The sequence below is a fragment of the Oncorhynchus tshawytscha genome, linkage group LG03 (assembly GCF_018296145.1).
Source record: "Oncorhynchus tshawytscha isolate Ot180627B linkage group LG03, Otsh_v2.0, whole genome shotgun sequence".
Lineage (NCBI taxonomy): Eukaryota > Metazoa > Chordata > Actinopteri > Salmoniformes > Salmonidae > Oncorhynchus > Oncorhynchus tshawytscha.
Window position 1 is genome coordinate 16,658,437 of NC_056431.1, and position 23,131 is coordinate 16,681,567.

At 44.0% G+C, this 23,131-nt stretch overlaps 1 protein-coding gene across 3 annotated transcripts in view; it reads left to right on the top strand.

Moving 5' to 3' along the window:
• The first annotated feature begins 259 nt into the window (after positions 1-259).
• The window catches only part of LOC112228706 (atrial natriuretic peptide receptor 1-like), a 59,715-nt gene continuing 36,843 nt past the window's right edge, over positions 260-23,131 (top strand). Inside the window, exons 1-2 of one of the 3 annotated variants that reach the window (XM_042310883.1) lie at positions 260-1,166; positions 2,301-3,138. In XM_042310883.1, coding sequence (XP_042166817.1) covers positions 2,373-3,138 — 766 coding nt within the window. In that variant the 5' untranslated portion in view covers positions 260-1,166; positions 2,301-2,372. The remainder of the gene's footprint in view (positions 1,167-2,300; positions 3,139-23,131) is intronic. The other 2 variants (XM_042310885.1, XM_042310887.1) reach the window with 2 other exon arrangements.

Below are 23,131 nucleotides of genomic sequence, written 5' to 3' on the forward strand. Positions count from 1 at the left end.
TGTTGGACATGCTTTTAAATACAGCTCCTCTGTGGTAGAATTATTTACCACTGTGCTAATTGCTTGAGAGAATAAATATTTGTATTAGATCCACTCCTCATTTCTCGCATTCTCTCTCCTTCCCTCCCGCTCCAGTGGAAACGAAAGCCTACACCTGTGCATGAATGAGTAAAACGCCACCACGAGATGAACACACACACACTTTCATGCAAGCACATACACACTGTTCCAGCGCCAGACAGTCAGTCTCTACCCCCCGACTGGCCAAGGCTGCCTCATTTGGAACTTAGCCTCATATGGATAGCCTCAAGCTATCCAGCGTAACACTGAAATATACAGAGTACAAGGGATACTGGCATGAAACCAGACATACACACACAGACACAGGGATATACAGCTGTGTGAGGAGCCGGACACACCCTCAGACCAGACGAAGGGAGGCAGAGTATGTGTGTGCATGTTTCTTTGACCTGTGGCTGTAGAGAATTTTCTTGGTGTGTGACGGCAGTTGTCATCTCGTGTTCTTTACCTGATGCCGTGGGATTTCCTGACCCTGGAGTTCAACAGCTGACCCATGCAGGCATAGAATCAGCTTCCCTGAGTTGTGGACCTGGAACACAGCTAAAGGTGCTGAGCAGTGCTGGTACTTTGCTAGCCTTTCCATGGAATATGTTCTAATTCAGACAAAAATTTCTCATGCTACAACTATGAAACAACAGGCACATTTTCTGCAGAGATATGCTACTTTGTCTGACACAGCAAATAATCAAGGACTGTCTTTGCTTAGCCTAAAATATTTGAATCAGGAAAGCCAACGCCAACTTTGTCCAGTCTGTTTTCTTTGATAATAAGAGGTGGGAGCTAGTACCTCTCAAATGACTGACTGTGGCTGTGCATTCATTCTGTTGATTCTCCTATTTATTTTATTCTGGTTTCTTTGTGCGCACTAAAAGGAAAAACTTCATTGATGTTTTTTTTTACCGATATCCCCCGCTTTCGTGAACCACGCGTTGCCTTTTCGCGGGTTTCGCTTACCCATCAGCTCCTCTGCCCACACACAGCTCGAGCCTCCCAGCTGATATTTCACCTCAGTCACTGACAGTCACAGATGCCAAGACGTCGGCATAAACCGGAGCTTGACATGGAGGGAGTAAACTCAATTTAAGGTAATTGTATTATATTTAGGCAAATGTCAAATGTGTTTTTGTAGCTGCAACACATTTTAATCCATGTTAAATTATATCGCCTACAGCCAGACAGTGCACCACATGTACTCCAAAATGACTTTTGAGTGTAACGTTAGGCTATGATGTGAGAACAAATCTTTAGGCCTAATATAAGGCTAATAACGTTAGCTGGAAAACAAACAAACAGGTATACCCTCCTTATAGGAGCTTCTACACCTGCATTGCTTGCTGTTTGGGGTTTTAGGCTGGGTTTCTGTACAGCACTTTGAGATATCAGCTGATGTACGAAGGGCTATATAAATAAATTTGATTTGATTTGATTTATAACGTTTTAAGGTTTTGTTATGTATACATTTAGAAGTTCTAAATGTTTGTTATCTACTAGAAAAATCCTTTATCTGATTTCAGACATGAGATTATCATAACCCTAAACGCCCTATGACTCAATTGTTTTTGTTTTTGATAAAATACTTTATAAACAAGATGTAACGTTAGCCTATAGCTTGAAATGAATAAAAGTAATTGCCCTCAGACTGAACACTGCTCTATCTAGCCTACATGCATTTGAAAATGCCATGCAAAGCACTTTCGATTATTGCTCCATTGTTTAGGTATTTGTTGGTGTACCGGGCTTTGATGCCAAACAAATCTCAACAAGTGCAGTTAAACAATTAAATCACTGCATATCCTGTCAGGTGCAAGCTTAATGGTCTACCAGTTTGATAGAGGCAACATGTTGTCTAGGAAAGTTCACCTTCACCATAACTTACTAAAGGGAGCTGTGACAAGTATTTTGTCACACATGTTGACATTCTTTGATGCATGGTTAATTATTCCGTTTATATTCTCAACTCCTGAGTATAAATCTGATTTGAGGGGACAGAACTGCCCAGTAACTCAGTAACTCCAGTCTGGTATAAGGGAGTCACCCTCTCATATATGTTCTATAACATGGTAGTGCAAAGGCCACTCAAACGTGACATGAAGAAAAATAGTTTGAGGGAATTCAGCTGTGACGAAGAAAAACAGCTCTTTGAACAGAGTTGAACAGACATGAAGAGACTCCAAACTGAGCCTTTTGTGTGTGTGTGTGTCTGTGTGTGTGTACAATAGTCTCCCTATGTCTCCCTCTTAAGCTCAACAGGATAAATAATTCACAAGGACATTATTCAACAGCCTAACAGGATGAGGATACAGGGAGAGAAACTGTTGCTGGTTTTTCTTCTGCTGCTGGGTGCCTGTCTCCAGTGGGTCCAGTCTGGCAGGTCCTCCCGGCACCGTGATTCACACCGACGCCCCAGAGAGCACCGGGACCATCGGCAGCACCGGAACATCACGCTGGCCATCATCCTACCACAGAGAAACACTGCCTACCCCTGGGCATGGCCCCGTGTGGGTCCAGCTCTGGAACGAGCCATTGACACCATCAACACTGACCCAGCGCTCCTCCCTGGCCACCACCTGGGTTACGTGTTTAAGAACAGCGAGAACGAGGAGGGCATCTGCTCTGAGTCCATCGCCCCACTCATGGCTGTTGACCTCAAGTTCGCCCACGACCCCTGGGCTTTCATTGGGCCGGGCTGTGACTACACCTCCTCCCCAGTGGGCCTCTTCACCACCCACTGGGACATCCCCATGGTAACGGCGGGCGCCCCAGCCGTGGGCTTCAACGGAATCAACATGTACCCGTCCATCACCAACACGGGCCCCACGCACAAGAAGCTGGGCAAGTTCGGCCTCCATATCTGCAAGCACTTTGAGTGGAAGGAGCAGGTGCTGCTCATGTTCAGTGACAACAAGAAGGACGACCGACCGTGCTACTTCGCTGTGGAGGGCCTCTACACAGAGCTGCACTTGAACAACATCACCTCAGTGGACCTGGTGTTTGAGGAGAACACTGGACCAGTCAACTACTCTGACCTGCTCCACAACATCAAGCAAGATGGCCGAGGTGGGTCCCCTATATACACTACACTTTATTCACAGCTTTGTATACTCTCACTATTGTGAGAGCAAATCTGTTAATGTTCAGTGGGTTGGCACGGTGTCTTTTCGTTTTAATTTCTGTCTGGAACTTATTTCATTATGGTTAGGCTTGTCAGCCTAAGAACAGCCTGAAAAGAACCTTCTTGGAGCATGTTATTTATTCAGCCTAAGCCCTCATGACATAGATTTCTTTGTTGACACAGCTGTACAAAAATAGCTAAACTGTATGTGCTTGTTTTCATATTTAAGATTGTGTGTGTGTATGTGTTTCACTTATTACCTATGATATTTGATGGCTCCTGCCCTCTGAATGATTCTTAGCAGCAGGGCTTGTTAAGCGTGGATATTAGCTTTTGATCCTTGCTGCAGGGCATGGATGCCCTGGCAGCCTGAGCAAGAATTATGAGCTCAATCGATGCTGTGCAGATCAGACAACTCACTGCTGCAAATGGCCTGTCCTCAGGACAGACAGAGATAATAAGATCGGCGTCATTAGATGATACAGCAGTTTTATGAAACCCCTCAAATTGTTTTCACTGTATTTTGGTTCAGTTTACCCTTCTGCTGCCTTTGAGGAAATGGACACAGTGAGTACAAAGCAAATATAATCCATTGCTACTCCAATCTATCACTTTCTTTGCAAAGTCAAGTGAGTCAACAAATAGATAGATAAGCCTCTCGATTGGTTCTCTATGAGCTTCCCTCTCCCGTTCCCACACGGGTATAAAAACATCTCCAGAGAAGACATATATTAACAGAGGTCAAGAGCCCTGCGACATTATAAGGGAGCTGCAGTCAACATATCAGATCTGTAGGTATTTCCTGCTAAACCGACTCTGTCATTGGGCTAATTACCCTGGCCCTTTGCTTTTTGTTGGTCTGCAGTTCATCATATCTAACCAGAGGTGAGCAAATTATGGACTTAGTCAAATTAGGGATTTGTTCAAATAAAACAGAAGTAATCCATGTCCTGGAACAAGTACTAAATATGAGTATTTCTGTTCAACAAGAAAGCATGCGTGACTTACCATGTTTCTTTTTGTTTTCACACTGTGAACTTCGTTGTTTTGGTTACATGGATCCAAATGTGTACTTTATGGAGCGCCAGAAGACTGTTGTCTTTGGCTTATTCCAAATTCACAGGCATCATGGTGTGATTGATTATGGCTTTTGGTTAAGGTTTTCTAACTGAGATCTGGTAGAATGGCCACACTAAGCCATGCATTTTGATGGAGTGCAGTTGACCTGTGTGCGCAGAACTTATGAGTTGTTTTATGTATTTAGGTTAAAGGGGCAATCTGCAGTTGCTACATCCATGTTTGGAATTATACATGAATTATATGTACCCATTGATTCTTGAAGAATATAACTTATAAATGCCTCATGAGCTTAGTTCAACTGCCATACCTCATCAGAACCCAAAATACAAGCTTGTTTTACTCCAGTATTTGTAAACAAAGTAAATATAAACTATATAGCTGCAAAACATGGTTAAATCTATTATTTTAATATCATGGATGGTCAGTCCTGGCATCCATAGCTCTGTCTATGAATTTGAGAGTGGTTAGATTTCTCCAGGCCCATCCCTCAGATTTTTACCGAAACAGAGATTCTTTATTTTTTAAACTACTGATTCCCACTTTAAAGTGTCTATTTAGCATTCACAGTCGGGAAATGTTTAACCCAAAAACCTTCGTAGACATGTGTTTTTTATTGCTCATACACCTGCCTGGGAAAAAGCCATCGTAAGGGATGCAATGTTTCATTAGATTGGGACCGGTGTAAAATATAAATAATAATTTGGTAAAAAGGCTGTTTCCTGAATATAACCTCTGCCATGGCCCAGTTAGGAATCAAAATAAACTAAACTCCCATTTATTTATCAGCAAATCTCCAATGCTTGAAACAGCCATTTGTACAACTCCATTTAAAAGAATATCCATGGACGATTTATAGTGGAAATATGACTTAAGAAAAGTAGCAAGTGGAACATTTGGGTTAGCCTACACAGTATATGAGAGTACAAAAATACTTCCTGATTATGTTCCTGATTGTAACTCTATTCTGTCAGAGCACACAATCAGCAGTTGATTTACATGTTGTTGTGGTGGTTGTCAGTTTGTTTCAGAACAGAAGATGGTTTGAGGATCAGACAGACCTGCTTTATATTCAGATTTTATGCATTGCTCTTCTCAGCTCAGAGACAAGTAATACCGCAACAACACCAACACCGATCTCACGCTATGGTTGGAGAGAGTGAGGGTCAGGAGTGCTCAATGTGCAAAAAAAAAAATGTGTGTGTGGTGCGAAAATATATTGTAACAGCCTCCCCAGCCCACCGTAACACATAGACACACATCTGTCACACTCACCAGCAGTGCTGTGACCTTTTCCTCAGCACTCATCAAGAGAGAGGAAGCCTTTCACAATATGTTCCCCCACCTCACCACCCCCTGGGAGCAATAAATAAATACGCACACAATTATGTTGAGGAAATGACACCAGAGACGGTTTGCGTGCTGCAGGGACCTCAGTCTGTTGTTTGGGTGCATTCATTGTCTCAACAACTGTTGCTTCACCCAATTGCCCCTTTTACTGAAAAAGAACATGGCTTGTATTGTTTTGGACTGGTTTCATTATTGCTTCAGGGGCCTTAACAATAATCCAGGAGAAAAGACTGAAAGTGTGGTCTCTCATATCTCCTTGTGTGTGTGTGTGTGTCTACACCCAAAAATGAAAATGTCTTAGATTTTCCACAGACCTTTAAAGTGGTCTCCTCATGTGGTTTAAGCATTGTTGTGGTTTTAGAACAGGGATAGGTCGAGGTCTCAACTTTCTGTTGTGAGTTAGAATACTAGAATATACAAGGTGCAATTTCAAAATATGGTTGTGGATCAGCAGTTTTTCTCTTGTTTTGTTAGTAGGGTAGTACATAATATTCAGAGGTGGAAATTTTCTGTGGGATGTATTGGGAATTAACGATAATATAAATACCATTTAAATGTAGATGTTTTTTGCATTGGATATATTTACCATATCATATGGAGACAGAAACATAAACAATTTACCTTATCATAAGTAGACATAATTGCAAATGATTGAATTCTTCAAATAGACATTTTAAAAACAATTTAGTTACATATTGAACTTTAATTAAATTAGTTGACTATTCTGTCAAATGATAGTCTAGAAACTAAAGCTTTGGTTGTCTTCCTCTCAGGCTTCCGTGTCTTCTCCCTGGACCCCCTCAATGTTCACCTCTTGAACATCAGACTCTGAGGCCTCATCTTCACTGTCACTTTCCAACCTTGTTGAGGATGGCTCGTTGTCAGGCTCAAAAAGCCTCACATTTGCCCAGATGGCCACCAATTTTTCAACCCTTGTATTGGTCCGCCTATTGCGTGCTTTAGGTGTGTGTGTTCCCAAACAAGGACCAGTTGCGTTCTGAGGCGGCTGATGTTGGTGGGATTTGGAGGATGATTAAGGCAACAGGGGAAAGAGCCTCAGATCCACAAAGTCCCTTCCACCAGGTGGCTGATGAGATATGTTGGCACGACTGCCATATTGCATCTCCATCCCAAAGCCCTTGCTTAGAAGTGTACTTCGCCAGACCGCCAAGAACCTTGCCCTCATCCAGGCCAAGGTGGCGAGAGATGGTAGTGATGACACCATAGGCCTTGTTGATCTCTTGCCAGCATACTTGGGGTCCAACGTGTACGCTGTGGCATGTATGGGCTTCAGGCAGAAGTCTTCACGCTTTTTGATGTATTTCAGAACTGCAGTTTCCTCTGCTTGGAGCAACAGTAAAGTGGGCAGGGCAGTACGGATTTTTTCTTCTCTTACATCTGCAAGGAGAGTCTGAACATCAGACAGGATGGCATTGTCTCCCTCAATCTGTGCAATGACTACTGCTATAGGTTTCAGGAGTTTCAGGCTGCTTACCACTCTCTCCCAAAGTGCATCATCCAGGAGGATCCTCTTCGGCAGACTGTGATATGGCCATTTCTTGGAGAGACTTCTTGTCCTCCAGGAGACTGTCAAACATGATGATAACACCACCCCAATAGGTGTTGCCCGGCAGCTTCAATGTGGTGTTCTTATTCTTCTCACTTTGCTTGGTGAGGTAGATTGTTGCTATAACTTCATGACCCTTCACATACCTAACCATTTCATTGGCTCTCTTGTAGAGTGTATTCATTGTTTTCAGTGCCATGATGTCCTTGAGGAGCAGATTCAATGCATGAGCAGCACAGCCAATGGGTGTGATGTTAGGGTAGGACTCCTCCACTTTAGACCAAGCAGCCTTCATGTTCACAGCATTCTGTCACCAGTGCATTCTGTCAAATACCTTCTGTGGTCCAAGGTCATTGATGACTGCCTTCAGCTCATCTGCAATGTAGAGACCCGTGTGTCTGTTGTCCCTTGTGTTTGTGCTCTTGTAGAATACTCGTTGAGGGGTGGAGATGATGTAGTTAATTATTCCTTGCCCACAAACATTCGACCACCCATCAGAGATGATTGCAATACAGTCTGTTTTCTGTATGATTTGCTTGACCTTCACTTGAGCTCTGTTGAACTCTGCATCCAGCAAATGAGAAGATAAAGCATGTCTGGTTGGAGGGGTGTATGCTGGGCGAAGAACATTCAGATATCTCTTCCAATACACATTGCCTGTGAGCATCAGAGGTGAACCAGTTGCGTACACAGCTCGAGCAAGACATTCATCAGCATTTCTCTGACTACGTTCCTCCATTGAGTCAAAAATACTTCTGATTCCAGGAGGACCATGAGCTGTTGCTATGGATAAGGTGTCTGATTCATCATTTTCACCTCGAATAGAAGTAGAGGGACCTTTGTCAGAGGTTGCTTGTTGTGAACGCTGAGGATACTTTATGCACTTGGCCAGATGATTCTGCATCTTCGTTGCATTCTTCTCATATGATTTGGCACAGTATTTGAAAATGTACACAGCTTTTCATTCTACGTTAGCTGCAGTGAAATGTCTCCACACATTTTCCCGTAAAGATTGGAAAAAAAACGAGTAAAACAAACAAAAATAGTTAAGCAGTTAGATTAAACAACTCCTTTGTAAGATAAATGTTTTAAAATGAAACATATATGTAAACAGGTGAATTAACACTCCTCAAGTTGCAAGCTAAAACACACATGGTAGCAAAAACTAACTATCAGAAATTGTTAACAAGTTAGAAATTATTTAAACACACTTTGCTGTAGGATACTATTCGCTAGTTAACAAAAAAATAATGTATGTCATATAAAATATATTCACCCCACCCAGTATTGTAATCAAAACTTACCAGAAAGCATGTAGTCCTTGGCTCAGACAGTGTAGTAGTGTGGGCTCAATAGCATCTCATTATTGTGCAGGATCTTGAGAATCAGCTGTACATGTGATGGAAGAATGCACTGTGCATGCAGAGGGTTGCAATTCCATTGAATTGGGGATAGTTTAACAAAAATATGCCACCAGACCTAGAAGTGCCTTGTCTATCCCACAAAAAAGGTTTACTGTTATAAGCTAACTTTTTTGATGAATTTAATCAAAATTCCCCAAATTACAGGGCTCCCATGGAACATTTCCAGAAATTTACCGCAAAGTTTCCGACCCTTTGCAACCCTATTTGTCCGTCACTGATAGTCAGTTAATTAGCCCATGTCAACTAAAGTTATTTTAGATTGCTAAATTAGTTTAGCGGCGAGCTATCTCAACTTGTTACACATGGATGTGGGTGTGCAGACCCGTGAGCAACCGGCGGCCCCTCATGAGGAGTTGTTGTTTTTGTATAACAAAAACAATATTTTGAAAACGAAAACCTGAAAATAGGTAAAACAAAATGGGCAAAAAAATTTAATAAAACTGATTTTATAGGATCACTACAAATGTGCTCAGAAAGCCCATTTGCTGATTGAGCACTTTGATCCCTTGTTCTAGCTCCTTTCAAAATAGGATCCTCACTGCTGCACTGCAGGGAGCAGGATGGAGATGGTGGTGTATTGAATATTGATCAAGTTTAAGGGTTTAAATAACTCAACATTGGTAACTCATCATATAACTTGCAGAAGAGCTAAGCCCGGTGGACTGGGTGGGTGTACATGGTGTGTGAAATTTAATAAGGGGCCATTTGCTGAAATGTCAACAACAACAAAAAATCTGCCTTTTGTTTCACCCAAGTCCTTTCACGAGCACAGCATTTATCAGATGCAATAACCATGACCATAATTACAATAATTGATCATGTTTTTATGAGATAATCTTATAAAGAAAGGAAGAGTTGAATCTTGTGAAGGATTTCCTTCAGTCCACTGGTCATACATATTTTATGAGTGGATTCACACAGTTGACTGCACTTCTTGTCAATTATTTTGGTGTTAATTCCTTAAAATGAACCTGTAAATGTTATTTCCTGTCAGAAAAAGTTTTTCTGGGAATAACAAATCGCTGTCTCTGTATTAGTAGTGTAACAGTGTAGCTTCCGTTCCTCTGCTTATCCCAACTTGGGCTCGAACCAGGGACCCTATGAACACATCGACAACTGTCACCCAGGAAGCATCGTTACCTATCGCTCCACAAAAGCCGTGGGCCCTTGCAGGAAAAGCAAAACAACTACTTCAAGGTTTCAGAGCTCGTAGCGTCACGAATTAAACGCCATTTCACATAGGCTACAGTAGGAGTAGTTCTCCTCTGAAGAGGTAAGCCTACATAGACTAATCAATAAATGAATGCTGTGTGTGGAAGGAGCAGCGTTTATTTCAGGACAGCTCTGTTTGGTTAGCTGTTTTTAACATCTGGAGTAGTAATCTTCCCCATATTGTGTGTGTGTGTGTGTGTCTGCCATCGCTATCAAGCAACCCAATTGACTGCACACAAAAAGAGCAACAGCCAAAAACATTTGGCAAAGTCTGCATTTTTTATCTACTTTGATGAAATGGTTGGACAGAACACAAGAAATGTATCAATGTCGTAACCTTTTTTCACAATATTTTGTATTATGAAAGACCAGATTGGTTCTTGTTTAATTTCAATCAGTTAATTACACAAGCCATGGAATCATGTGAATGGGGCGTTTATCAACCTACAGTTGAAGTCAGAAGTTTACATACCCCTTAACCAAATACATTTAAACTCAGTTTTTCACAATTCCTGACATTTAATCCTAGTAAAACCTCCCTGTTTTAGGCCAGTTAGGATCACTACTTTATTTTAAGAATGTGAAATGTCAAAATAATAGTAGAGAGAATGATTTATTTCAGCTTTTATTTCTTTCATCACATTCCCAGTGGGTCAGAAGTTTACATACACTCAATTAGTATTTGGTAGCATAGCCTTTAAATTGTTTAACTTGGGTCAAACGTTTCGGATAGCCTTCCACAAGCTTCCCACAATAATTTGGGTGAATTTTGGCCCATTCCTCCTGACAGAGCTGGTGTAACTGAGCCACGTTTGTAGGCCTCCTTGCTCACACACGCCTTTTCAGTTCTGCCCACACATTTTCATATAGGATTGAGGTCAGAGCGTTGTGATGGCTACTCCAATACCTTGACTTTGTTGTCCTTAAGCCATTTTGCCACAACTTTGGAAGTATGCTTGGGGTCATTGTCCATTTGGAAGACCCATTTGCGACCAAGCTTTTAACTTCCTGACTGATGTCTTGAGATGTTGCTTCAATATATCCACGTAATTTTCCTTTCTCATGATGCCATTTATTTTGTTAAGTGCACCAGTCCTTCCTGCAGCAATGCACCCCCACAACATGATGCTGCCACCCCCGTGCTTCACGGTTGGGATGGTGTTCTTTGGCTTGCAAGCTTCCCCCTTTTTCCTCCACACATAACGATGGTTATTATGGCCAAACAGTTCTATTTTTAATTCATCAGACCAGAGGACATTTACGATTTGTCCCCATGTGCAGTTGCAATCCGTAGTCTGGCTTTTTTATGACGGTTTTGGAGCAGTGGCTTCTTCCTTGCTGAGCGGCCTTTCAGGTTATGTCGATATAGGACTCGTTTTACTCTGGATGTAGATACTTTTGTACCCGTTTCCTCCAGCATCTTCACAATGTCCTTTGCTGTTGTTCTGGGATTGATTTGCACTTTTCACACAAAAGTACGTTCATCTTGAGGAGACAGAACGCGTCTCCTTTCTGAGCAGTATTACTGCTGCGTGGTCTGTTTATACTTGTGTACTATTGTTTGTACAGATGAACGTGGTACCTTCAGGCATTTGGAAATTGCTCCCAAGGATGAAGCAGACTTGTGGAGGTCCACAATTTTTTTTTCTGAGGTCTTGGCTGATTTCTTTTGATCTTCCCATGATGTCAAGCAAAGAGGCACTGTGTTTGAAGGTAGGCCTTGAAATACATCCACAGGTATACCTCCAATTGACTCAAATGATGTCAATTAGCCTATCAGACGCTTCTAAAGCTATGACATCATTTCTGAAATTTTCTAAGCTGTTTAAAGTCACAGTAAACTTCTGACCTACTGGAATTGTGATACAGTGAATTATTGTAACGGTTTTCTAGTGGTGATGAAGGAGAGTCGGACCAAACTGCAGCGTGTCGATTGCGATCCATGTTTAATACAACAAAGAAAACACGAACACTACACAAAACAATAAACGAAACCGAAACAGCCTATCTGGTGCAAACTAACAGAGAGTACACATAGGACACTAAGGACAATCACCCATGACAAACTCAAAGAATATGGCTGCCTAAATATGGTTCCCAATCAGAGACAACGATAAGCACCTGCCTCTGATTGAGAACCACTCCAGACAGCCATAGACCTTGCTAGACAACCCACTAAGCTACAATCCCAATACCACCACCAAAACCCCAAGACAAACACACCACAATTACAAAAACCCCATGCCACACCCTGGCCTGACCAAATACATAAAGATAAACACAAAATACTTTGACCAGGGCGTGACAATTATAAGTGAAATAATCTGTCTGTAAACAATTGTTGGAAAAATTACTTGTGTCATGCACGAAGTAGATGTCCTAACCGACTTGCCAAAACTATAGTTTGTTAACAAGAAATTTGTGGAGCGGTTGAAAAAACAGTTTTAACGACTCCAACATAAGTGTATGTAAACTTCCGACTTTAACTGTATATTCACACACATTCCTGACCTGAATTTAACATTTCTGGGGTGACTTAGAAAAAGTGTGAAAGTAATTTTTCATTTGGACTTTGATGTTAGCAAATATATCACTTAAATGTATCACTAAAATGATGGACCCATGTGGACACAGCTCTCCCCTTGCCACCCCCTCTCTTCTCCACCTTCATTTTGCCCTTCTCTTTGCTCTCCTCACCCCCACCCTCACCTTGGTATGCTAATCAGTTATATTTTGTAACGGGCTGTTTTAATCAAGGATGGTGTAGCTTCACAGGTGGTTCAGTATCAGTCCCATTCATCTTATTGATGAGGAAGTCTATCTACTGTCAAAGCCATACAGTAAAGATAATCACTTCCAAAGAAAAGTTATTTTCCTTCTCACTACACATACCCACATGCCCAGTGATTACATAACTTCTATAAGTTAGTGAGAGTACAGTATGCGAGTAGAAAAGCTATACACTGCATATCCAAAAGCAACGCTTGGGTTGTTAATCATTAGTTGAGGAAATGTACAGCACCCAATTGCTTGACGAGATAGGAGCACTCAATTCATCCCAATGGGATAACCTGTCTATAAAGAAATGTCTATACACAGTTAAGAACATCACACTACTTGCGAAAGGGAGGGGGTGATTTTTCAATTACCTTTCATGGTGGCAGATCTTTGTAGAGATTGTAGAAAATGTTGATGAGCGAGAGAGTTTTGGCAGTTGAGCTTGTTATCCCAGTGTTAAGAGGGACCTGTAACTCTGTGGGGTTGTTGACATCACCCTTGCCCCGACATGACCCCTTCACCCCATAGCTTGGACTTCCCAAAAGGGGTGACGCAAGACCCTGGAGCTTCCATCTCTTCTAGCTCGCCTCCTCCTGTCGCTATGGTTGCTGAGGCAGAAGGTGGCCATGCTGAACTAAACTACCCACAAGGCCGTACCCAGCCTTGCCTTTCCCTTTCCGCCCCCTCGGCCCAGTCCATCTGGCATTAGTTAAAAATTAATATCCTGGAATCCTGGAGAGGCAAGGAGAAGGAGGGGAGTCAGACATGTAGGCCTATAAGTTTGCCTTCGAGCCTGGGGGAGATGGTAGTGGTGATGGTTGTGGTTGGTTTTAGATTTGTTGGTTTGAATGATTACACACAGATGAATCAACACACACATTGAGTTATCTTCGTGAGGCCTGCTGTTCATCACAGGTGGAGTCTGGAGTCCTGCGAGGGACAGAGGCTGCTTCTGCCATAATGGTTCAGCTTTGAACACACTCCCATCCTAGTTTAACATCTAACAAAGCTTTTTATAGTTAGACATTGTATAATTGGATGTTTTCTGTATTATGTTAGATGTACACTCTTGAAATTAAGGTGCTATCTAGAACCTAAAAGCGTTCTTCTGTTGTCCCAATAGAATAACCTTTTGAAGAACCCTTTTGGTTCCAGGTAGAATATCTTTGAAACCAGAAAGGTTTCTATATGGAACCAAGAAAAGGTTATCCTATGGGGACAGCCAAAGAACCCTTTTGGAACCCTTTTTCTAAGAGTGTTTAGAAAATAAATGCTCTAAACTAGACACTGGATTGTAGTTTAGTCATGGCTGGTAGTTCCATGCCTGGGACAAATCCACAGACTTCTCTACCACATTTTGGGACGATTAACTCCCAGGGTGTCTAGCATGAACACACGCACACACACACACACACACATGCACATGCACGCAGACTCTCTGAGTACATCTCCTGCTGAGGAAAATCATGATGTCAGAACTTGATGTGTCATAAAAAACAACACAACCTTCAACATTTGTTCTTAGAGAGAGATAGCACAGGACTAAATTCAAGACTCTTGTATCTCTCAATAGGAATAGAGCATTTTACATTTTGAAAGCTGACCCTGTTTAGCCTGTCTTCCACCATTTTCAGCACTCACAATTCATTTAGAGAGTACAGTAGTTTACCTCAATGTTAAAATGTTAGGGATAAGGCCTGTTATCATCTCAGGATGGAATCAAGGAAATGTTTGTGAAGTCTTGTACCAATTTTAAATAGTTGTCGTGGTCAGAGCCTTTTATATAAGGAGTCTTTATGGTAGGGTAAACCTAATGGTTTGTTCACACTATGATGGAAATATTGAACTAAGGCAAGGTTCCCCCACAGACAGAAATGAGCAAAATTATTATAAAACCAATAGTCGGTGGGACTCAATGTTCCGAGTAACTTTAATTCAAAGCTCTGGTGTGGCCTCTTGTACCATCTCATCTTTGATCTGAAAGTCAGTTCCACTGTTGAATTGACCATGTCTTTTCTCCCTGGGGCATTTCCCAAGGCTCCCCAACCTGTTTGTTGTGTTGTTTGTTTGTGTCAGTACATATCCATCTAAAGCTTTTGAAATTGTCTTTTGAGTCATCAGATAAACAATACCATATTTCTGGTCAGATCCCTGCAGGCCTAAGCTGCGATACAAGAGGCTCTTGCTGATTTCATCCCACCTTTCAAGAAAGCCGTATTGGGTTTGTTTCGTGTGCTGTGTCTATGATGGCAAGTGAAGAAAAACAGAAATTCATTATGAATGGGTTGATAGTAGCCACAGTCTAAAATAAGTATAATATCTCAATAGTGTTCACTTATAGATATCCCACTGGGCACAAGTGTTGCTCAAAGTATTTTGATTTACATTTGATTGGATTGTCAACTAACAAGAAATGAACCAACATTTGAACCATGTCATTGGATTTGGGTGAAAAATTGGGTGAAAAAAAGACAAACATTCCCAAAATACTTTTAAGTTGATGACTTTTTGCAAAGTTGTTTGTTGAAATGACGTGAAAACAACGTTGATTCAACCAGTTTTTGTCCAGTGGGATGGTGACTGCATGGACACATAGAGCGGTCACTTGGAGTGAAGTACACAGTGACATACTGGTACTTACTGGTACATACTGTTACATGATTCTCATTTAATGTTCCAGCTTCGGGTGCCCATACACTGGTCTTCCTGCTTTCATCCAAAGTTCCCAATAGGTATGCCATGACGTGTGACAGACATTCTATTTGCTATCTCCGCCTCACTCTTGCTCTCACCCAGTCGTCATGGTATGAGCTGGCTGTCCACAGTGAAACCACTACACCAACAGTTCTTCCTGAGGTTGGAAGTTCAAAGGAAGTGTCAGACTGCCTGAAGATGAGAGTGGAAGTGTGTGTGACTGTGCACTTATCAGGCATGAAAGGTATGTAAAGTCACAGTGTTTGCTCCGCCCGGTGCCGGGATCAGGGGTCAGGCCTGGGCTTTGCCCCCTTGTACCGCTCTACACTCCTCTAGCCGTTATGCTATCCTGGTTTATTTCCATCCACTCATGTTGTCAACAGCTTGTCTTGCACCAAATGTTATATATCTTGGTGCCACTAAAAGTTGAGTGTGGCACCATTGTTTGGAGGGGATCCGGATGAGGATGGAGTCTCACCAGGAGGAGGGCACTTAGACCCTCCTTATACCTTTGTAAGTCTCCTGAGCCCAGGGCGACCCGGGAGATCCCTTTTAGTCTCCTTAGGTTTGTTGGTTTGGTTCCACTGCTCACTTCCTGACCAGGGCCATTAAACCCTGAAACAATAGAGCCGCCAGGACAGGAAGTGCGTGCTACAGGAATGTCATCACGCCCCTGGAGACTTCCTGTGCCACTCTTCCACGCCACACGGTGCCAGACCAGACCACAATAAACTAGATAAGACCAGGGACGGACTAGGAAAGAAAAATGGCCCTGGACTTTTTGACTCAGACCAGCCCACCAACCCCCCCCAGTGATACGCCACACTTTATGTAAACAAGATTACTGAACAATATTTCTAACAATAATTTTAGTAAAATATATGTAAAACAGAATAAGGGGAATGTTTTGCTGGCTAGAAGGAGCACATATTGGCAGGAAGGTGGCAAGAATCTCTGGAACCATCTGACCAGTAAAATAAATAATACAGGAAGAAATTTGTTGGTGAAAAGACTGGTGAGTAGGCAAGTCATAGAATAAAATTAAAATAAACATATTTCCTACCTCCTTAAATGAGCAATTTCTGCAGCAGCTTACTTCTCTCATCAAGGCCATCTATAACCAGGTTACTGTCCAGGGCCATTAAAACATCTCGCTCAGTAGCCATGAGCATAAAAGCCTCCAGGTGCTGTTGAGATAGATTGCTCCTGAGCCTACTCTTGATGAATTTCAGAGTAGAGAAGCTCCGCTCATAAGCTACCTGGGTTACTGACAGGGTAAGTAGGAACTTGTAAGCAAGACCCTGGATGTGGTATGCATCGTCAATAAGTTGTATTGACTAAGAATACGGTAGCAACACACTGGACAGTCCTTGGAAGATGAACAGCTCTTGTTCACCATCTCCACCTCGTCTTAATTTCCTTCAGGTCCATGATCCTCCATAGTCCTGATTGTGTATTCTTCAAATCCCGATTGTTTTAACCTAGTCCACTGTTCTGCCAGACTAATGAGCTCACTCTGTAAATTGGCCACCGTTGCTCTGCTGTCAAATTTGATCAAACATTTGCTTAGTTCTTGAAGGGCTGTCTGTGGAAGGCCACTGGCACTGGATGTTAGCTGACTAAAGTTTTTAGAGTCCAGAAGAGCCATGTTGGCATACACAGTGCCATTACTCAGAAATCGTAGATGGACACCAATCCTGTATGCACTCTCTGCCCCAATAAATGTCTCATATTGTGCCATCTCTCCAGGCATGGTTTTCTTATTTCAAGCCCTTTTCGTTGGCAGAGTGGTCTCTAACTCCAGCTCTGTTTCCTCATCCTGTTTCTGCGACTTCCTGTTTGCCCACTGAACAAATGTGTCTGCAGCTGCCTTGACTTTTTCAAAATCTCTTGCCATTCCTTTCAGCTGCTCCTCTGTAGACACAACCATACTATCAGGGCACCAGGTGAGACCCAAATGCAGACACAGAAGGCAGATGGTTGAGAGTTCATAAACCAGGTCAGTCCAAACAGTACCAGGCGATATGCAGGCTCGAGGTCAGGGGCAGGCAGAGTGGTCAGGCAGGAGGGCTCAGAGTGAGGACAGGCAAGGGTCAAAACCAGGAGGGCGAGAAAAGAGAGACCTGGAAAAGCAGGAGCTGAGACACAAAAACGCTGTTTGACTTGACAAACAAGACGAACTGATACAGAGAGATAGGAAACACACGGATAAATACACCAGGTTAACCTGTTGCGACGAGCAATCCCGTATCCGGGATCCTATTTATAGCCTCAAGCTCATTACCATAACGCAACGTTAACTATTCATGAAAATCGCAAATGAAATGAAATAAATATATTTGAACCGCTTTTGAACCGTAGCTAAACAAGCATTTGTGTAAGAGTATTGATAGCCTAGCATAGCATTTAACCTTAGCATTGAGCATGCAACATTTTCACAAAAACAAGAAAAGCATTCAAATAAAATCATTTACCTTTGAAGAACTTCAGATGTTTTCAATGAGGAGACTCTCAATTAGATAGCAAATGTTCAGTTTTTCCAAAAAGATTATTTGTGTAGGACAAATCGCTACGTTTTGTTCATCACGTTTGGGTAAGAAAAAAACCAAAAATGAAGTCATTACAACGCAAACTTTTTTTCCAAATTAACTCCATAATATCGACAGAAACATGGCAAACGTTGTTTAGAATCAATTCTCAAGGTGTTTTTCACATATCTATCGATGATAAATCATTCGTGGCAGTTTGGTTTCTCCTCTGAAGAAAATGGAACGCGCATGGACCTGAAGATTACGCATTAAATTCGACGGAGGACACCGGGCGGACACCTGGTAAATGTAGTCTCTTATGGTCAATCTTTCAATGATATGCCTACAAATACGTCACAATGCTGCAGACACCTTGGGGAAACGACAGAAAGTGCAGGCTCATTCCTGGCACATTCACAGCCATATAAGGAGACATTGGAACACAGGGCATTCAAAATCTGGACCATTTCCTGTATGAAATCTCATCTTGGTTTCGCCTGTAGCATTAGTTCTGGGGCACTCACAGATAATATCTTTGCAGTTTTGGAAACATCAGAGTTTTTTCTTTCCAAAGCTGTCAATTACATGCATAGTCGAGCATCTATTCGTGACAAAATATCTTGTTTAAAACGGGAACGTTTTTTATCCAAAAATTAAAAGAGCGCCCCCTATCTCGAAGAAGTTAATAAGCGACACCTGGAGGGGGTGGAGACAAGCACAAGGGTGTGACAGTACCGCCCCCTCTAGGGGCGCCATCTTGCATCCTATGTGGGCACATACCTGGTTGACCGGGGTGTTGGCGGTGAAAGTTGGCGATGAAGGCTGGATCCAGGAACCCAGCACCTCTACTCCGGGCCATAACCCTCCCAGTCAACCAGGTACTGGATACCCCTGCAACGTGGTCAAACACCCAGCAGGCATTTTACCGTGTATGCCGGATGGCCATCGATGACACGGGGAGGAGGGGTGGGCCTGGAGATGGGCCTGAAAACAAAGGGCTGTGAGGCACAGGCTTAATCCTAGATACATGGGCAGTAGGGTGAATACGGAGGGTACGGGGATAACAAGAGATGGACAGCAGTGGAACTAAGGACTCTAGAGATGGGAAAAGGACCAATGAAACGGAGGGGCAGTCTGCGGGACTCCACCCGAAGGGGCAGGTCCCGTGTGGAAAGGTCCAGTGTGTTCCCGAGGCCCGACCACCCCCTGCCCAATGCGGTAGCGGGGAGCTGGAGTCCCGCAGTGATCCGCTTGTTGACCATACCTGGAATTGGTCTTGAGAAGTGCCGCCCAAGCTCTTCTCCAGGTACGTCGACAGCAGTGGACGAACATCTGGGCCGAGTGTACGTTGACTTCCTGCTCTTGCTCTGGGAAGTCCCGTGGCTGAACAGGGAAGGGTGTTCGGGGCATACTCAGGTAGTGGGGTTTGTTGAAACCAGGCATCTTAGGGTGATTTCCAGGTCCTGGTTAGCTCGCTCTGACTGGCCTTTAGATTAGGGAACGCCTTCTAGAACTGAGGAGAGAACTGAGGGCCCTGGTCGGAGACAATGTCCACCTGGAGTCCATGGACCCGGAAGACGTGCTGCACCATGAGCTGGGCCGTCTCCTTGGCAGAGGGTAGTTTGGGGAGAGGGATGAAATGGGTGGCCTTGGAGAAGCGATCCACTACCGTCAGAATGACGGTGTTGCCATCAGACGGAGGAAGCCCAGTGACAAAGTCCAGAGAGATATGGGACCAGGGATGATGAGGAACAGGTAGTGGCTGAAGGAGGCCCGAAGGAGCTTGCCGTGGCGTCTTGTTCTGAGCACACACAGTGAATGCGGCGACAAAGGCAGAGACGTCAGGAACCATTGTGGGCCACCAGAAACATTGTCGGAGGAAGGCTAGGGTTCGACAGGCACCTGGATGACAGGTCAGCCTGGAGGAATTAGCCCATTCCAGGACCCGGGACCAGACTGAGTCTGGGACAAACAACTGGTTAGCCGGGCTCCCTTCAGGTTCAGGCTGGGAACGTTGTACCTTGCGAACCAAGGTTTCTATACCCCAACCCACAGAAGCAACAAGGCATGAGGTAGGGAGAATGGTTTCGGAGACTGAGGGTGTGGCAGAGGAACTGTATAGGTGGGAGAGGGAGTCAGGCTTCACATTTTTGGACATTGGGCAGTAGGAAATGGTGAAGTTGAATCTTGTAAATAACAAAGCCCACCGGGCCTGCTTTGAGTTAAGGCGCTTGGCTGTACAGAGATATTCCACATTTTTATGGTAGGTCCAAACCAAAAATGGCTGTTCTGCTCCTTCCAGCTAGTGCCTCCACTCTTCCAGTGCCATCTTGACCGCCAGAAGTTCTCAGTTGCCTACGTCGTAGTTCCTTTCTGCAGGATTGAGACGATGGGACAGGAAGGCACAGGGGTGAAGCTTTTGGTCCTGGGCAGATCGTTGGGATAGGATGGCCCCCACTCCAACATCAGAAGCATCAACCTCCACCACAAATTGATGGGACGGGTCCGGATGGACGAGGATGGGTGCTGTGGTGAACCAATGCTTCGGGTCCACAAAGGCTCTGTCAACAGCTGGCGACCATGTGAACGGTACTTTGGGAGAGGTGAGTGCAGGGAGGGAGGCCGCCAGGGTGCTGTAGCCCCGAATGAAACTGTGGTAGAAGTTAGTGAACCCCAGGAAACGTTGTAACTGCACTCTGGACGTAGGTTGAGGACAATCTACCACAGCTTTCAACTTTTCTTGGTCCATTTGGACATTTCCACCAGCGATGACATATCCCAGAAAGGAGATTGTAGAGCGGTGGAACTCAAACTTCCTGGCTTTCACTAACAACTGGTTCTCCAGGAGGCACTGAAGGACGTGCCTGACATGGAGAACGTGTTCTTGGGCAGACCGGGAAAAAAAATCAGGATGTCATCAAGGTAGACGAACACAAAACAATTTTGCATGTCCCGGAGCACATTGTTTACCAGGGCCTGGAAGACGGCGGTGGCGTTTGTGAGTCCAAACGGCATGACCTGGTACCCATAATGTCCACTGGCTGTGTTAAATGCTGTCTTCCACTCATCTCCTTCGCGTATCCGAACCAGGTGGTAGGCATTCCGAAGGTCCAGCTTGTAAAAAATGGTGGCCCCCTGGAGAGGTTCGAAAGCTGAAGAGAGGAGTCATCATTAAGACCCCGGTAGTCAATGCACGGATGCAGGGTCTTGTCCTTCTTCTCCACAAAGAAAAACCCTGCACCGGCAGGAGATGCAGACGGACGGATGCCTCTAGTAGCCAGAGAATCCTCAATGTACTCATCCATGGCCTTGGTCTCTGACCCGGATAGAGAATATAGCCGACCACGAGGTGGTGTGATGCCGGGGAGGAGATCAATGGCACAATCATAAGGACGGTGCGGGGGAAGAGAAGTAGCACGTGCCTTACTAAATACCTCCAGGAGGTCATGGTACTTAGTGGGAACGGCAGAGACATCCGAGGCTTTGCTTATGCCGAGGAGGACTTCTCGGGATGGCTGTGCCGCTTTAAGACAATGGGAATGACAAAACGGGCTCCAACCCAGGATGGAGCTCGTGGTCCAGTCAATAACAGGGTTGTGTTTTTGGAGCCAAGAAAATCACAGAACAACAGGAACATGTGCTGAATTGATGAGGAGGAACTGTATGGTCTCACTGTGGTTTCCTGAAACCCGTATCTGAACGGGCACTGTACTATGGGTGACTCTTCTAATTGAGGGGCCGTCCAGTGCCCTTGCATCCATGGGGACAGATTGAGTTTGAGTGGGAATACCTAATTCAGAAGCCATGGTAGCATCCATAACACTTTCATCAGCACCAGAGTCATTGCTCAATTGGAAGAGTCACCCATAGCACAGTGCCCATTCAGATACGGGTTAGACTGGTCTTAGACTGGTCTCCCCACAGCAGAATCACAAAAAATGGTGTATGGGTGATGGGAATTAGGGGACTCCCAGTACTTGTACCCACTAGAGAAAATGGTTTCTTAACAGGGTAGGTGACTATATAATGTCCCCATGATTCTCGAGGAACCTCTAGGGTTTTCGGCTCTCCTCGGAAATACATACTTCGGGGATTTCCGGATTCCTTAGGGCGTGCGCCAGCATCAACAGATGAACGAGTGTTCCCGAGGCCCGACCTCCTCTCACACCGCAGTTCTCATAGGTGCCCATCAATCCTACTCAAAAAGGCGATGAGGGAATCAAGGTCCAGTGGTATTTCCCAAGCTGCGAGGTCATCCATCCATCCGACAGTCCGTGGAGGAAGGTGTCGAACAGAGCCTCCGGATTCCAGGAAGTCTCGGCAGCCTATGTGCGAAAATCTAATGCGTAGTCTGCCACACTGCAGGAGTTCTGACGTACCTGCAGTAGTTTTCAAGCCGTCTCCCTCCCAGGCACCGGAGAATGAAAAACCTTCCTTGTCTCTTCCTTGCTTATCTTATCCCTATTGTCTTCTGTTTTACCGCTTCAGCTGCAAACCTTGACTAACAGTTGAACTGGTATCGCTAGGCTCAATGGGCTGCTCTCTCTTTTCTCTGCTGCCAGTGCCTTCAGGCTCACTAGGCTGAGATGATTGACTGGTAACGGCGCCAAATTAATAATTTGTTATTTTAAAACATTTGGCTGCATCAGCCTCAAGGAACTTCAACCTCTTCTCTCTCCGCTTTTTAGCACCACCTTTACGTTTTTCTCTTTTTGTTTGGCCATCTTGCTCCACTGCACTATTTATCCAAATGTCACCACTTAACAGAGATGGGAAAGGGGCGAGGCTCAGGTAAAGTTAGAATGGACTGGACCAAAAGTAATTGGCTGGGAGAGAGAGGCTGACAGATGTAATACCCAACTGCAGTGGGCCGGTAGCCCACTCGCCTGGGCCAGTCAGACACAGAGCACTTGGTTATTTTTATTTAAGCAGGGGTTGGGATTATTTATATTTTGATTTGCATCGGCCCCAATTATCAAGCGGCCCAAAAACTCCCAGTGCTCCAGATAGCCAGTCCGTCATTGGACAAGACCCTAAGTAGACCATAACACAATAACCCATCAGACCTGACCAGCCCAGAACACAATACACTATGACAAGTTAGAATAGATTAGACTAGATAAGCCTAGACCTACCTGTACTAGAACAGGCCACATAGGATCACAGCAGCACAACCTGCTTATGGGGTATAGAGCTTATTAAGGGTTGTTTTTGGACCAGGCAAAACTAACACAATGGCGCACAGAGAATGCTGAACACGGTTTGACATACACACACACTTACCGTGTGCTGCCATGGCAGTGCCAGG